The following is an 18,690-nucleotide window of genomic DNA, read 5'->3' as shown; positions in this document are numbered from 1 at the left end:
AAAACTGGAATTAGTATTCACTGCAATATGATCAACACTGTTATCACATGTAAAACTGTTCAATATGAAAAATACAGTTATTACATGTAAAACTGTTCAATATGATAAATACTTATCACACGTAAAACTGTTCAATATGAAAAATACAGTTATTAGATGTTAAACAATGTTCAATGATAAATACAGTTATCACACGTAAAACTGTTCAATATGAAAAATACAGTTATTAGACTTTAAACAATGTTCAATGATAAATACTGTTATCACGTGTAAAACTGTTCAATATGAAAAATACAGTTATTAGATGTTAAACAATGTTCAATGATAAATAGTTATCAGATGTAAAACTGTTCAGTATGAAAAATACAGTTATTGGATGTTAAACAATGTTCAATGATAAATACTGTTATCACGTGTAACACTGTTCAATATGAAAAATACAGTTATTAGATGTTAAACAACGTTCAATGATAAATACAGTTATCACATATAAAACTGTTCAATATGAAAAATACAGTTATTAGATGTTAAACAATGTTCAATGATAAACACAGTTATCAGATGTAAAACTCTTCAATATGAAAAATACAGTTATTAGATGTTAAACAATGTTCAATGATAAATACAGTTATCAGATGTAAAACTCTTCAATATGAAAAATACAGTTATTAGATGTTACACAATGTTCAATGATAAACACAGTTATCAGATGTAAAACTCTTCAATATGAAAAATACAGTTATTAGATGTTAAACAATGTTCAATGATAACTACAGTTATCAGATGTAAAACTGTTTAAACACAGTTATCAGATGTAAAACAGTGTTCAAACACAGTTATCACAAGTAAAACAATGATCAATATGATAAACAAAGTTATCATGTAAAACTGTTCAACGTGATAAATACAGTTATCACATGTAAAACAATGTTAAATGTGATAACTATGGTTATCACATGTAAACCAATGTTCAGTTTTCTATACATCACATGTAAAACAATGTTCAATGGAGTTTAAAGGTCTGAAAGGACAAAATATTTACCTTGAGGTAAAACAACTGCCTCTACTGGTTCAATTCTACCCTCTCCTGCTTTACCAAGACCTTGACTAAAAACAATCAACAGTGAGAAACTATGATTACTTAGTATAAATTAACATGTCCATTATGTTATTCAATCTATTATTGTTATTGTAGGCTTATAAAAGTTAATCTAATGTAAAAACTTTCAGTTAGTATGTCCATTATGTTTCTCAATCTATTGTTTCTTGTATGTTAATTAAATGAACTAAAGGGTAATGATTTATGTGAAACATGCAGTAAACATACATATAAATTCAGATGATATGAATAGCTCATCTTAATTTTGTAAATTTTTGTACACATGTTGATCAGTTGGTTGGTTGGTTGATTTAGTGTTTTATGGCACAAAGCAGCTAGGCTGTCGGTGCCAAACATCCGATAAAAAGGTAAAAGTAAAGTAAATGTAGTAAAATTCATAAAAGTAAATGAAGGTAAAACAAAACAGAATATAAAACCAATGTTGCCATCTTGTCTACAATGTTAAGAGAGAAACTACAGTAAGAGAAGTCATAAAGGGCTTTCTGTAGCATAAAGGTAATTATCATAACCCACCAGGAAGACTAACATCTTCACCATCAGTCACCTGAAGTTGGCCTTTCTAGTCTTGGTTCTGGGTTATGTGTCATATGGCCATTTTCAATAAGTAAAGTAATAAAAGTTTTAAAAGATGTGTAGAAAAATTTTAATAATAACTTGCCAGGATGACTAACCAGTAGTTCAAACAGCAGCTTCAGTCACTTGAAGTTGGTCTTTCCAGTCCTGGTGTCAAGTTATTTAATGTTATGGCCATTTTCTAATTTCAAATCGAACAAGAGAGACTATGATTCTTAAAAGTGAACCACATTAAAAAGGTGTAATGTGTAAATTAAAAACTTAAATGATATTAAAAAGATTAATGGCCTTTAAAAACTAAATACTATACCAAGGTGGGCAGTGTCACCATCACCAATAACACTGTCTGACGTTATGGACAAACCTTGGGACAGAACATGTTTTATAATGTTGTTGTTACAACTCTCAACGACAGCAAGAAAGTAAAATGTGGCTTATTTTGATCTGAGTGTTACACAGACTACACACTGGTGAATCAGTTACAGATGAAAGAAAACGATTAGTTAAAAAACAGTGGCCAATGTGTAGTCTAGTTAGAACAACTTCATCCGATCTTTATGGAAAGTCCAATATAGGGTTTTATTTGGAAAAGCTTGTTTTTGCATTGCTCACTCCAAGTCGACTACCAGCTGGCACAAAGCCAAGCCTTGAATATAGGATCATAGTCCATGTATGGAATAGGCACAGTAGTAGTGCCAGAACAGATAGGTTTAGCTGCCATGTCTGCGAGCTCGTTCCCTCAAATACCAATGTGGTCTGGTATCCAGAAAAACTGAATAGAAGTAGATGTTAAAGAGAAATGGGCCAATCAGTTTTGAATATCGGCAAGAACTGGGTGTGAACTAATGTGAAGCGAATCCAGGGCCAGTAGAGAACTAAGCGAGTCAGTATAAATAGTGCAATTGGAGTATTGTAAAGCTTCTATGTGATCCAGAGCAAGAGAAATGGCATACAGTGCAGCAGTGTACACAGAAGCTGAAGATGGGATTCTGCACATAACCACAACAAACCATTTCTTTTGAGAACGATTCTCTTGGAGACACACAGAGATCTGTCTGCACTCCCACTGTAGTTGTGGAATGAAGTGCAGCAGCATACGTCCGAGATGAAGTGGTGGACAGCAATTTTTGAGCCTCAGGATAAGTAATGTTATGAATCATTTTCAAATGCTGCAAATCTTTTTCCTCAAACCATTTAAGGCAAGAATGAGCGTAGGACAGGTTAGAGCCATTGCAACTGACACAATGTGGGTCTGTTTCACACTCATCGGCATCATGGTCCTTGCCACCACAATGAGCACATGTCAGGGAACCACGACATGACATCTTTAAGTGACTGAACTGTTGACACTGGAAACATCTAAGATGGTTTGGAATTTATGGCCATATCCTGCAATTATGAAAACCTGCCTTGTTGGTGGCAGGTGGACGTGGTAATGTAACTGTCAAAACGAAGATATTGGTTGGCATCGTAATGCCATCTTTGAGAGTGGAAATACGCCTCACTGCAGAAACTCCTTGAATGGAGAAACCAGCAAGAATCTCTGACTCGGGGATGTTCTTCAAATCCCTTTCAACAATAACTCCTCATGATGAATTCAATGTAGCATGAAGTGTAACCTCAATAGGTATATCTCCAATTGCCTTTGAATGTTGAGATATGGATGTTTCCACCAATATGTCTCCAGATCGAAGCTTTACTGACTTTGGAGAGCCAGCAAGTCCCTCCACTCCCTTCTGAATAAAAAAGGGGGACATTTGCCCTAAAGGTTTGTCTGAAAGAGAATGTAATATAAGAAAATGAGCTACAACAGGTGTTACAGATGTTGAAGATTGCTGCTCAGAAACTTCAAGACGTGGTTGTTTACCTATTAACTCTTTTGTCACTATTTTATTTAAATTTTTATTTGAAGGATCTATAGGAAAAAAGGAAATTTCTGTGCCCATTGACCACACCCACAATGGAGCCCTATGAAGGGACACACTACAATGTCAAGCAAGGACACTGCAGCAACGCCAGAGTTTCATGAGCACAATACCCAAACACCAGCATCAGGCACAATGTCCACAACACCTGTTGAGAACTTCCAACACTGGTACTTGGTTGACCCTAGCCCAAGTGGAGCAGCTGATTGACCAAAGAAGGGCCACCCCAAGGTTGCCCGTCTACAGGAATTCAAGGCCAAAGTGGTGTGTTAGGGTTGGACCCCTCAACCACCAGGATCCTCTCCTCCCCTTCAAGGGTTGCCACACACAGCAAACACGTGTGTGGATGTTTATATCCCAGAGGAGGTAAACTGAAAGAACAGAACCTTCCCTGGGAGGTCCCTTCACCATGTACAGGAATCCAAACTGAGGGGCACATGTTGATCAAACTACCTAAAAGTAATGATTTGTATGAAACCAAGAAAGTCATGAAAATCCTGAAGTAAGGATTCATGTAACACTTAAAATGAAAGCTTTTGAAAGCCTTAAATAATGATTTGCATTGCACATAATGTACAAATTTGTCTGCAAACTGCAGTAACAATTCATGTGAAACCCTAAGACTCAAATGAAATGCAAGTTAAAGACTTATGGTGCATTTCTTATCATGATAAAATGACTATATATCTATTATGATTTTGTTTAATAATCTGATCAAAGCAAGCTATATTTATTTTTACAAAAAAGAATAATGCTTATGCCATCATATTTACATAATTAAAACTATCTAAAGTGATGAATAGTGAATATATTTAGGATAAATTATAATTTCTTCTTACCCCCATACATAGCCCATTTTCTCCATTAACTGAGAACCAATTCCCTAAAAAAAGAAACAATAAAAGATTCATATATGGAATGCCATGACACACAAAATTACTATAATACTGATTCATAGTTATTTTACTATTCATAGGAGTGAACAACACTTAAAATGACTATTTTTGTAAAAAAACACCAAAGTGATTGATTTATATTATTCTGAATCATTTAGAAATAATAAAATCAAACAGTGAAAGTCATGCTAATTAATATATGGTTTTACTACAAGAAATTGCAGTTAAATATTAAAAGAAAACTGCTGAAAAAGTCAGGAATTGTTTGCAGAAGTAACACTCTTGAAGAAGTCAGAAACTGTTTACAGAAGTAGTGCTGCTGAAGAAAAAAGGAACTGTTTACAGAAGTAATGTTGCTGAAAAAGTCAGGAATTGTTTACAGAACTAACACTCCTGAAGAAGTAAGGAACTGTTTACAGAAGTAACGCTGCTGAAAAAGTCAAGAATTATTTACAGAAATAACTGCTGTAGAAGTCAGGAACTGTTTACAGAAGTAACACTGCTGATAAAGTAAGGAATTGTTTACAGAAGTAACACTCTTGAAAAGTCAGGAACTGTTTACAGAAGTAACACTCCTGGAAAAGTCAGGAACTGTTTACAGAAGTAATGTTGCTGAAAAAGTCAGGAACTGTTTACAGAAATAATTGCTGTAGAAGTCAGGAACTGTTTACAGAAGTAATGCTGCTGATAAAGTAAGGAATTGTTTGCAGAAGTAACACTCCTGAAGAAGTAAGGAACTGTTTACAGAAGTAACGCTGCTGAAAAAGTCAGGAATTGTTTACAGAAATAATTGCTGTAGAAGTCAGGAACTGTTTACAGAAGTAACGCTGCTGATAAAGTAAGGAATTGTTTGCAGAAGTAACACTCCTGAAGAAGTAAGGAACTGTTTACAGAAGTAACGCTGCTGAAGAAGTAAGAAATTGTTTACAGAAGTAACACTGCTGAAGAAGTCAGGAACTGTTTACAGAAGTAACACTGCTGAAGAAGTAAGGAATTGTTTACAGAAGTAACACTGCTGAAGAAGTAAGGAATTGTTTACAGAAGTAACACTGCTGAAGAAGTCAGGAACTGTTTACACACTGCTGAAGAAGTCAGGAACTGTTTACAGAAGTAAGACTGCTGAAGAAGTCAGGAACTGTTTACAGAAGTAATACTGCTGAAGAAATCAGGAATTGTTTACAGAAGTAATGCTTTACATCATCAAAACTTGCATCTCCCTCTAGTTAACAAATAAAACATCAGAAAAATACAGCTTATAACACAGAACCATTCCTAAATACAGCTTATAATGCAGAACCCTTCCTGCATTATGAAGTCCCCTGAACACTCTTTATAAAATAAATCAAACAGAGCACTAACTTGTCCATTCACCAACCATTTTGAAAGCTTTTTTTTTTTTTCTAAAGACTACAACATTTAGATAGATAATTTCTTCCATGTTGTTGTTGGTAGTTGTAGGTGGTTGGATTAATCCACTGGCAACTCAATGCGTGATGATTTTTTGGAAGCAGTCTTTTCTGGAACACTTGAGCTCCTTTCCAATATTGAAGTTCCATTGACCAATTTCTCAGCAATGCACTTCCAAGATTATGAAGGTCACTGACCATGGTCAAGGTTCCTTCTCCTTTGAACACCTACTTTTGAAATATGTCCTCTCTTGCAATAAAAATTCAGCAATATCATATAACCTGATGGAATTCAGTTTTACAGAATAGCTATGATTTAAGTTTTTCTGGGTTGTGTACAATATCTTTATTCTTTAGATTAAGAAAAGCTCTTCCAAACAGCAATTCCTCATGACATGCTGGAGTCCCAGTATGTCATAGTCCCGAATTAAATGAATTATTGTTATTAATTTTTGATATAAGTATCTTACTTCTTAGTGGTACAATGATCACTGTCCTGGATTCCACTGAACATTTAAACTACAGTTAAGTAATTACCATGCAATGCACAGGAACTTCCTGATTATACATTATAAAGCTAACATGACCTTGCATCCATGTCTTCACATGAAATCAATTTCCACAATGCCTCCTTCCTTAATGTCCTTCACTCATACATCATGAGACAAAGATAAGCCTTCTATAGTCAAGGTAACTTTACGTCCATCTGCTATCTGCATCAATTCTTATTTTTTCACCTCTGAAAGTAATTGCCCATTTTTAATTAACAAATTGGGACAAATAAATATAACTCTGGGAGCATTGTCAATCAACATTCTGCAAGGTTTTTCCATCAATAAACCCAATAGCTTGTAAATGATTTTACTCAAATAATCAATTTTCTCATTCATGGTACATTCAGTACTTTGACTCATGGATTCCCAGTAACACTTCAAACACCTATTATTCTGCAGTATATTGTTTTCCTTCTCTGCAAGTAGATATCTCATTAAGTTTTTAAATTCTTCTAAACTATTAAGAACAGTTGATGTTTTAAAGACTACCGCATCTGATATCCTCACGACTTATAGATTGTTCCTTTAGTATTTCATCTAAAAACTTAACTAATTCAAGTTTCATCACCAACTGCAGAGCTTCCTTCAAAGATATACATCAACTTTGCTTCAACCTACTTCTTGCATGCTCATAATTTACATCATCTATAAAGTTGTTCTGTGGCAACAAATCAGTAATTTCATAAAGGGCATATGAGTTACATAACTGTATGAGCCTTTCTAAATGTTCTACAAATTCAGCTTGGGTCTCATCTTTAATCCAGAACTTTCAATACTTCTTTCTGGTGTGTTTATCTGAACTTGTTAGACAAGGCAGCTACCAATACTTAGTAGTTGTTACAGCTCTCAGATGGAAGGTTGCTTAATGTTTTCAAAATGGACCTTTTAAGGGGCAACAAGATAATGGCTTATTTTATATTCCAACTGTCCTTTCTTGAAATGTTTTCAAACTGAGTCTAGTATGACTTCCATAGCACCTTTCCATCATTGTCCTGTGTTTTCTCTACTGGCCAGCTAAATTACAGAACTGTGTTTGGTAGTGCCATGGCTGGAATATCCTTTAGTAGCAGGTGGTACAGCAATAGAGGAAGATGTGGACCAAATATATTCTCCTATTCCATATTTAGTGGTATATGATACTTTTGGTTGGAACTCTTGAATCAGTACAGAAAAAACTAAACTAAACTAAACTAACGTGGCAGGGGTTCAGTTTAGAGAGAGAAACCGAAGAGTTCTCTCTCCAACTGGGGTGTTCAGGAACTTTGTAGTTCCTCTTAGTCCCCTTTAGGTGGATTGTTATTAGGATTAAGTGGTGGTTTTTTTTTTTATTATTATTTTAATAAATTAATTATCGTTATTATTCTTGACTTTTGGGTGGGGAATGTCTCACTAAATGGTCTTTTGGGTGGAGGCAAAGGTAGCAGTGGAAAGAAGGAAAGGTCGGACCTGTCTCGAAAAGAAAAAAGTTGGGTAGATGTGAACATGAATGTAATTCATTCAAGTTCAGATCAAATCAAACGACCCGATTCTGGGTCTGGCAAAAGGTTGCCTGGGCTGGGATCTAGAAATCCAATGCCTGAAGATTTTGATGTGGGGAAACGGAGTACCCGAGAAAACCCACTTTCACCACGACAGGCGCCGAAAGTTTTGCCTGTCGTGTGCCCTGTACCTGAAAAAAAAGGAATTCATGTTAATAACATAGTTTTATGTATTTAGATTCTTTGTTGAGTGGATTGTGATTCTTGAAATATGTTGTATGGTGATATGTATTTTGTTGGTGCACTTGATAATTTGTGTAGTGATGCGTTAGTTTGTTTCTGTTTTCTGCTTTTCGATAATATTTCATTGAAAGTTCTGTTATTCTATCTCTTATAGTTGGTAAATTACTAATTTGGTGTAGATAATTTGTTGGTGTAAAAGATGGTAAACTGAATGCGGATTTTAATATTTTGTTTTGTTGCACTTGGATTTTTTGGAGTGTGTTGTTTGACATGTTGTATGTTACTTGACATCCGTACTCTATTAGTGGACGGATGTAAGCCTTGTATATTTGTATAATGGTGTTCGGTGCGCATTTCGATTGTTTACCGTACAGAAAAAAAGTATGTCTGACTTTTTATATACTGCAAAGTATATCTTTGCATTTAGTTTATTCTGTAGATGATGTCTCATTCTGTCACTAGTGTTCATGTCTATATCAGTGATGATGTCTCATTCTGTCACCAGTGATGAACACTGTCTATATCAATGATGTCCTTTTTTACTTCAATCTTTTCATTATAGCCTATCCACACTTCTTCAGTGTTATTGTTGTAATCTCTCTGTAAATTCCAAATGATTTCATTGTTTTCAGTCAGATTGATTTTCAATCCTGTAAATAGTACATCCTCTTTCTTCTAATTTTATGTCACATTTCTTCCTGTTTTTGGTCGACATTTAATCTTGAATTTCCATCTCATTCCTTCTAATCTTAATAATTTCATCATCTCATATTTGAATCTCATTTTCATCACTCAAAATTTTATTTCAAGTAATTTCTATATTTTATTTTACTTTCAATACAGTAAAGATTTTAAAGAAATTCTTTTTTCTAAAGTTCTTTTGAATTATTAGAAGAGAAGTAGTTAAATATCCAGTCCACTTAATGAAATAAAGCTAGTTTGTGACCTCTTTCTACAAAATTAATCTACTTTTAAACATTTATACCTTTTACAACAGTAAATATAATCAATACACATACTTGTACAAAGCAGCACAATCATTTTGCTTCACTCCACCTAACATGATCCTTCATGGATCTTACAATATTTATAATCTACCTTTGTTCTAGATATTTATAGAACTAATAGCAAATTAACATATCATCAGAAACTCACTGCTCCCTGTAATTGGCAAAAAAATTACATTAAAAACCAACACAGCTTATGTTACTACTCGGTTACTATCGTGTTACATCTATATAAACTTTTAACCATACTTAGCCCATTTTGTTTGAAGAAGTGAATGAACTATATTGTTTATTTACAGCTTTATGGAAAATGTCTTGAATGTATTTGTTTTTTCTACAAGTACCTGTATGCATTTTGGTCAATAATATTTATCTAGGTAAAAGCAATAAGTACTAGAGAAATGGCAACCTTTGGTGTAACCTCAACACTGCAGTTTGAGTTGTTTTGTTTACTGATTTCTCTAGATCTTTGTTATTTACCTTCACAGGTTTATTACTTACTCTATGTTGAACACTAAAGTTAGGTCTGCATTGCATACTGTCTTCCCAAGGTTTATTAATCTAGTAAAAACAACTATAATGACTCATCAATGAACATCTAAGTTTAATTTAAAATGTTCTTCATATTCATAAATGATGTGTCTATTAATAACCAAAACAACTTGATAAAAATGTGCACTTGTACATATTCATAAATGATGTGTCTATTAATAACCAAAATAACTTGATAAAAATGTACACTTATACATATTCATAAATGATGTGTCTATTAATAACCAAAATAACTTGATAAAATGTGCACTTGTACATATTTATAAAAAAACACTTTTTCCAATATGCATATATCAAGAATGAAGATCAGAATACAAAAACCCCAAAAGATATTATCAAAGCATTATGGTACAGTCATCTTCACATTAATACAAGAGAATGAATGACCACATAAAGCTGTATAAGTACAATAGATGTGACACCTGGGTTGCCATTAGTCTATAAATCAACTTTTAAAATAACACAAGAAGGCAAACCATATATAACTGGATAAGTGTAACAGATATGACACATACGTTGCCATTAGTCTATAAATCAACTTTTAAAATAACACAATAAGGCAAACCATATATAACTGGATAAGTGTAACAGATATGACACATAGGTTGCCATTAGTCTATAAATCAACTTTTAAAATAACACTAGAAAGCAGATCACATATAGCTGGATAAGTACAATAGATGTGATGCATGGGTTGTCATTAGTCTATAAATCAACTTCTCAAAATGACACTATAAAGCAGACCACATATAGCTGGATAAGTACAATAGATGTGACACATGGGTTGTCATTTATCTATAAATCAACTTCTCAAAATGACACTAGAAAGCAGACCACATATAGCTGGATAAGTACAATAGATGTGACACATGGGTTGTCATTAGTCTATAAATCAACTTCTCAAAATGACACTATAAAGCAGACTACATATAGCTGGATAAGTACAATAGATGTGACGCATGAGTTGTCATTAGTCTATAAATCAACTTCTCAAAATGACACTATAAAGCAGACCACATATAGCTGGATAAGTACAATAGATGTGACACATGGGTTGTCATTAGTCTATAAATCAACTTCTCAAAACATAAAGAAAAAGCATGACTACATATAGCTGGATATGTGATAAGCCATCATATCAATTTCACTGAAAATTATAAAAGAGCACGTGAGAAAGGAAAAAACATTGCTAGATTTCAAAAGTGTTAATGACCAGGAAAATGTAATAGATGTGATACAGTGAGGATAAATGTCATAGTAGAGGTTTTGTAATTAATGGTTAATGAGCATTAGACATGTGTATTTGTACGGTATAGTTGTATATGGATAATGAAACATGACACAATGAGTATAAATGTTATATTAGAGGTACAATAATTAATGGTTACTCAACATAAGTCGCATGAGTTTGAATTGTATAGTTATACGTAGATAAGGAAACAGATGTGATACAGTGAGGATAAATGTCATATTACAGGTAATATAATTAATGGTTACTCAACATTAGTCGCATGAGTTTGAATAGTATAGTTATACATAGATAATGAAACAGATGTGATACAGTGAGGATAAATGTCATGTTACAGGTACTGTAATTAATGGTTACTCAACATTAGACACATGTATTTAAATAACATAGTTATACATAGGTAATGAAACAGATGTGATACAGTGAGGATAAATGTCATATTACAGGTACTGTAATTAATGGTTGCTCAACATTAGTCGCATGAGTTTGAATAGTATAGTTATACATAGGTAATGAAACAAATGTGATACAGTGAGGATAAATGTCATGTTACAGGTACTGTAATTAATGGTTACTCAACATTAGACACATGTATTTGAATAGTATAGTTATACATAGATAATGAAACGTGACACAATGAGGACAAATGTCATATTACAGGTACTGTAATTAATGGTTACTCAACATTAGTCGCATGAGTTTGAATAGTATAGCTATACATAGATAATGAAACAGATGTGATACAGTGAGGATAAATGTCATATTACAGGTAATATAATTAATGGTTACTCAACATTAGTCGCATGAGTTTGAATAGTATAGTTATACATAGGTAATGAAACAGATGTGATACAGTGAGGATAAATGTCATATTACAGGTACTGTGATTAATGGTTACTCAACATTAGTCACATGAGTTTGAATAGTATAGTTATACATAGATAATGAAATGTGATACATTGAGGATAAATGTCAGAGGTATTGCAATTAATGGTTACTCAACATCAGACATTTATTTGAATAGTGCAGTTATACATAGATAATGAAACATGATACAATGAGGACAAATGCCATAATAAAACAATACCCCAGATACCTACTCTTGTGTGTCTCCCACATTTCTAATCCATTTCTATTAACCCCTTCCCCCCAGATACTTACCCTGGTATGTTTCTCCCATAGTCCTAATCCAGTTCTGTTTGTTTCTGATGTTATCCACATGACTTTTGGTACTACTTCTTCCTCATCAGATGACAATGAATTAGATGAGTGGATGCTATTAGAGGGCTGTAACTCATCATGTTCCCTGTCTTCTCCTTGAGCTATGGAATATCAGATAATGAATAACAGCTATTAAAATAACACTTAAGCCAACTGACTTACAGTTTTACAAATAAGAAATAAAGAATTTTGAGAGAACTCTAAAATCAGACAACTGTTGCTTCACAACAGATACTTAAAGATCACTGTTAAATTAAAATGCAAAACCTTCAAGAACTTTCTATCTGTCACTATCATTCTTGTGTTGTGTATATAAATTAGTACAGCAATACCTCACACAGTACAGCTTCAATCAGTACAGAATTCACTACAGTGTGGTTTATAATTTGCGACTGATGGTTCAATTAGTACTGAATGATTCACTATTATGCACCTATATTTATATAAGTCCTTGGGTCCTTTTTATTATGGCTGAGATTTTTCTAAAATTTTCTTGAATGCTCTCCACAAATTTGGTTCATTGCTTATTTTAGATCTTTCTGTAAGCCTATACAATGCACATGCACATTTATATACTCTACGCTATAAATCTGAGCATCACTTACTTCCAGTAGCAGGCTGAGTTCAGCTTTTTCTTTTTAAACACAGGTGTATCCTTTTAGCGATCTTTTACAGAGATCCCTTTATTATGAGTGAAAAAAAGAAAATGTGATGATACTGAGCCAAAGAAATGTATATGGCTGAGATTAGAACAGAAACTTGAAATCATCAAATGCCATGAAGATGGCGCTTCATTAGCAAATTTGTATGAGATAAAGGAATAAATGAATCATCTGTAAGAAGAACTGTAAAAGAAAAGAATTGATACAAAGAGTATTGAATGGCTACCAACTCTTTTGCCTCAAAAACAATCATAAAGAAAGGAGCTCTCAGATAGTGAATATGGAATATCAATCATAAAGAAAGGAGCTCTCAGATAGTGAATATGGAATATCAATCATAAAGAAAGGAGCTCTCAGATAGTGAATATGGAATATCAATCATAAAGAAAGGAGCTCTCAGATAGTGAATATGGAATATCAATCATAAAGAAAGGAGCTCTCAGATAGTGAATATTGACTATCAGTATGGATAGAAGATTGCAATCAGAAGCAAACTCCTTTAAGTCAAATGGAAATTCAAATGAAAGCCAAGAGTCTTTTCAACGCCCTTAAAAACATGATGGAGAAGGGGCAACTAATGAAATATTTTTTGGCAAGCCGTGATTGGTTCTTTCCTTTTAAAAAATGTTTGAGGATTCATAATGTTTGTATTGTACAAAAAAGTTCAAGTGCAGACAAAGATGCTGCTGAAAAATTTTCTGATAAATTTATAGAAATTATTGAAAAAGGTTGGTATTGATGAAATGGGTTTATTTTTGTTGCATCAAGTACTCTTCTGCCAATAAACACTCTCTACTCTGTCGTCTGTGCCTATGAAAAACTCAGATCTGCACAAATCAGATGTGGAATCATCCAAGTAAACTTTACACACTCAGCTACCAAATCTTATGAATATTTAATAAAAACCAAAACTTTTACTTATTATTTTTCTTCATAAAATTATGTCTAAAAAGTTTCAGTGTAATGCTAAAACCTAATGTAGTACATTGAAAATGTTGTGGATTCTTAAATAACTCCAGATATGAATTAGCCTACTTTAATATAAATTGGATAAAGTGAATTTATAAAAACCACATTAAATTTATAATTTAATCATTTATGTTCATTTTTTACTGTCCAGCATCAAAAACGTTGTTGAAATTATTTCAAAAACAGTGCCAATATTAATGTACTTGGAACTATTGTGGAACATTTCAATAAACTAAGTATATTAAATAAAAATTATTTCAAATTTGTAATAATCATTTTAATTTAGGGGAAAGGGCTTGCCCCAATTTTTCAGTTTGGAAGTCTGGTCACCTAAATGAGATAAATTAACACTGGATATTATGTACATTTTTAGCTTTGGTTTAGGTAGGGCTACATTTTACCATACTTAAAATACTATTAATAACCAAACTTATAATGTTATTCTACAACCCAACACTGGTCCTTTTTAAAAACTTTGATAAGCTTTTGGTATGTTGTCATACAGAATGCCTACTAAAGTATATTTACATCTGCCTTTTGTTTACATCAATTGAAATTAAGTCCATGTACATGCACATTTAAACAGGAAGGTGTGTATGCATTTTCAAGATAGACAAAATCAAGCATTACTATAATACATAAGTAATACTTTGAATATTTATATCTAACTAGCAATAGCCATTACCAAGTATATGTTTTTGGTTCTGATCTACGTAACTAGCTTGTTTTGATAAGAAGTTAATATTCAATAAGCCTAATTACAAACCTAGAGATTGAAGACTAGAAGGCACACAACATTTAGGTCTAATTATCAAACTGAGGTTTGGAAACTAGAAAACATAAACTATAAATGGTAATGTTTCAATTACTCTGAAAATAAAGTATAACTGCTGCTTATTATTAATGTTATTATTAAATGAAACATTTTACCTTCTGGAATCAGCTCTTCCATATCTACAACTTCTGTTTCATCATAATAAATGTACTTCACCATATATTTGTGGTCATCCAAAACATCCTCAACCCTCGCTCTATACCATAGACCATCGGAATACCGTGCCAAACATGGGGCATCTCTTTGTAACAAGCTTAAAATAAAATGTCTTATTTTTAAAATGATCTAAAACAAACATCTGTTTAGCTACAAATTTCAAAAACTGTGATGAAATATGTGTAATGTATTTTATATAAACAAACCTGTATACAAAATAATACCAAATAACATTTTCTGTTACAAAATTCAAAACTGTAATTGATAAAGTACTTTACATCTTTGCAAGTTTTCAATCACAGAAAAATTAGGGAGCATGAGACAAAATATGTAGAATCACACAAATGGAAGACCAAGGAGCAATCAGTGTAAGATTGCAGTTGAACAGCAGTAACCAGTTTCAAACTGGAATACAGTACGATCTTGAACAATCACTGTAACACCTCAGTCAAACAGCAGTAACCAGTTCCAAACTGGAATACAGTACAATCCTGAACAATCACTGTAACACCTCAGTCAAACAGCAGTAACCAGTTCCAAACTGGAATACAGTACGATCTTGAACAATCACTGTAACACCTCAGTCAAACAGCAGTAACCAGTTCCAAACTGGAATACAGTACGATCTTGAACAATCACTGTAACACCTCAGTCAAACAGCAGTAACCAGTTTCAAACTGGAATACAGTACGATCTTGAACAATCACTGTAACACCTCAGTCAAACAGCAGTAACCAGTTTCAAACTGGAATACAGGACGATCTTGAACAATCACTGTAACACCTCAGTCAAACAGCAGTAACCAGTTTTAAACTGGAATACAGCACAATCCTGAACAATCACTGTAACACCTCAGTCAAACAGCAGTAACCAGTTTCAAACTGGAATACAGTACGATCTTGAACAATCACTGTAACACGTCAGTCAAACAGCAGTAGCCAGTTTCAAACTGGAATACAGTACGTTCTTGAACAATCACTGTAACACCTCAGTCAAACAGCAGTAGCCAGTTTCAAACTGGAATACAGTACAATCCTGAACAATCACTGTAACACCTCAGTCAAACAGCAGTAACCAGTTTCTAACTGGAATACAGTACGATCTTGAACAATCACTGTAACACCTCAGTCAAACAGCAGTAACCAGTTTCAAACTGGAATACAGTACAATCCTGAACAATCACTGTAACACCTCAGTCAAACAGCAGTAACCAGTTTCAAACTGGAATACAGTACGATCTTGAACAATCACTGTAACACCTCAGTCAAACAGCAGTAACCAGTTTCAAACTGGAATACAGTACGATCTTGAACAATCACTGTAACACGTCAGTCAAACAGCAGTAGCCAGTTTCAAACTGGAATACAGTACGTTCTTGAACAATCACTGTAACACCTCAGTCAAACAGCAGTAGCCAGTTTCAAACTGGAATACAGTACAATCCTGAACAATCACTGTAACACCTCAGTCAAACAGCAGTAACCAGTTTCTAACTGGAATACAGTACGATCTTGAACAATCACTGTAACACCTCAGTCAAACAGCAGTAACCAGTTTCAAACTGGAATACAGTACAATCCTGAACAATCACTGTAACACCTCAGTCAAACAGCAGTAACCAGTTTCAAACTGGAATACAGTACGTTCTTGAACAATCACTGTAACACCTCAGTCAAACAGCAGTAACCAGTTTCAAACTGGAATACAATACGATCTTGAACAATCACTGTAACACCTCAGTCAAACAGCAGTAGCCAGTTTCAAACTGGAATACAGTACGATCCTGAACAATCACTGTGATGTCACCTTAAAGTAGTAGCATATTTATAGAACTGGAAAACAAGTTACAAATCCTTTCATCTCCTCTATCCATCAGTACAATACAGAAAGAAGAACCATTTGATCTCTCTTGAACTTTAAAGTTATTTCAACAGTCAAGCATGATACTGAACTTCTTATAAAACAAACATTATTTATACATAAATAATACACAACTTTCACTTCATTTAGCCCTATTTTAACTGTTTCAATTTTTGAGCCACATTTTTTATTTTTTTGTGTTATAATTGATATATTCAAACTGTTAACTTATGTATATCATATTTCTGTTGTAATTACAAATATTGTTTGTTTGTTCTGTGTATCTAGATTACAGATGATGGAATTTTGATGATTTCAAAACATTTAATAAATGCTTCATATTATTGAATTCATTTTATGCTTTGCCATTAAAGTTACGTTTATTGAAAAATTATTTGATTACTAGCATATAGTTTTTTGTACAATTATGAGAAAGTTGTTTATCCAGAAAATTAATATAAACAAAACCAGTCAAAAGTTAATTTCTAAGAAGTATTTTTTTTAAATTTAACCTTCCTGTGAAATTGTCATCAAATTCACAAATATGACAACATACCTGTAGTCAGGGTCCAGAAACTCTTGCAGTTGAGGCAGGTTTATGTGCTCTCCATGTGAGAACCTTAATTATTCAGAACAAGAACTCAGATATAAATAATAGACATTATAAAATTTAGTTTTAAAGTACAACAAACAAGTTTATAAATAGCAATACAGTTTATCACTTCCGAATATGACCATGTAGTAACACTAGATTCCAATACGACTATGTAGTAACACTAGATTCCAATACGACTATGTAGTAACACTAGATTCCAATACGACTATGTAGTAACACTAGATTCCAATATGACTATGTAGTAACACTAGATTCCAATACCACTATGTAGTAACACTAGATTCCAATACCACTATGTAGTAACACTAGATTCCAATACAAATATGTAGTAACACTAGATTCGAATACAACTATGTAGTAACACTAGATTCCAATACAACTATGTAGTAACACTAGATTCCAATATGACTATGTAGTAATACATACTATGGATACAGTTTTTTATTTTGTAAAATGAATATATGAACACTAGTAATTTATCACTTCAGAAAACAAGTGATAGAGTTTCTCACTGAAGAAAGCAAAATATTGGAATCTATTTCTTTTCACCTGAAATGTATGTGTAACAGAGGCATTCACAAGTACAGGGTTAAGTAAAAAATGAAGTGATAATAGAAAATTTTTCATTAAAAAAGGCTATACACAATAATGTGTGTAATTAAATCAAATTAAATATAAAAGACTGGTACAAAAACTGAAGTTCAAATGAATATCAAAACAATATAAAGGAAGTCCAAACTGACACTCTACAAAGACTGTTAGACTCTTGGTTGAGCTGAGATAGTTTAAAGAAACATCTATGAGAATTACATAACCTGCACAGAAGAAACAAATACTCTATGACTGGTACATAACTTTATATTGTATAGAAGAGACTGTGTGGCTGCTTCTCCTCCAAACTAATGTATACATTAAACTGCACAACACAGCAGCATTGATATTATGTTGTTTATAAGTAAAACATGTGTTCTGCATAAATAAACAAATACTCTATGACTGGTACATAACTTTATATTGTATAGAAAAGACTGTGTGGCTGCTTCTCCTCCAAACTAATGTATACATTAAACTGCACAACACAGCAGCATTGATATTATGTTGTTTATAAGTAAAACATGTGTTCTGCATAAATAAACAAATACTCTATGACTGGTACATAACTTTATATTGTATAGAAGAGACTGTGTGGCTGCTTCTCCTCCAAACCAATGTATACATTAAACTGCACATACAGCAGCATTGATATTATGTTGTTTATAAGTAAAACATGTGTTCTGCATAAAACTGAGCCACATATTTTAGTTCATCAATGCAGAGAATAAATGTTCTAATAATGTTTTTAAGGTTAAACATCAAGAAATAACTAAT

At 33.1% G+C, this 18,690-nt stretch overlaps 1 protein-coding gene across 1 annotated transcript in view; it reads right to left on the bottom strand.

Annotated features, from left to right (window-relative positions):
- Positions 1-18,690, bottom strand: part of LOC143231200 (zinc finger CCCH-type with G patch domain-containing protein-like) — a 53,006-nt gene that overhangs the window by 5,457 nt on the left and 28,859 nt on the right. The window contains exons 6-10 of the mRNA XM_076465831.1: positions 17,263-17,325; positions 14,786-14,943; positions 12,165-12,325; positions 4,458-4,501; positions 1,043-1,107 (exon numbers count right to left, since the gene is read on the bottom strand). Of these exons, the coding sequence (XP_076321946.1) occupies positions 1,043-1,107; positions 4,458-4,501; positions 12,165-12,325; positions 14,786-14,943; positions 17,263-17,325 (491 nt within the window). The remainder of the gene's footprint in view (positions 1-1,042; positions 1,108-4,457; positions 4,502-12,164; positions 12,326-14,785; positions 14,944-17,262; positions 17,326-18,690) is intronic.

Source organism: Tachypleus tridentatus, chromosome 1 (assembly GCF_004210375.1).
Source record: "Tachypleus tridentatus isolate NWPU-2018 chromosome 1, ASM421037v1, whole genome shotgun sequence".
In the NCBI taxonomy this organism is placed as follows: domain Eukaryota; kingdom Metazoa; phylum Arthropoda; class Merostomata; order Xiphosura; family Limulidae; genus Tachypleus; species Tachypleus tridentatus.
The sequence above is the reverse complement of the archived record's forward strand: the minus strand, read 5'-3'. Positions and strand labels throughout refer to the sequence as shown.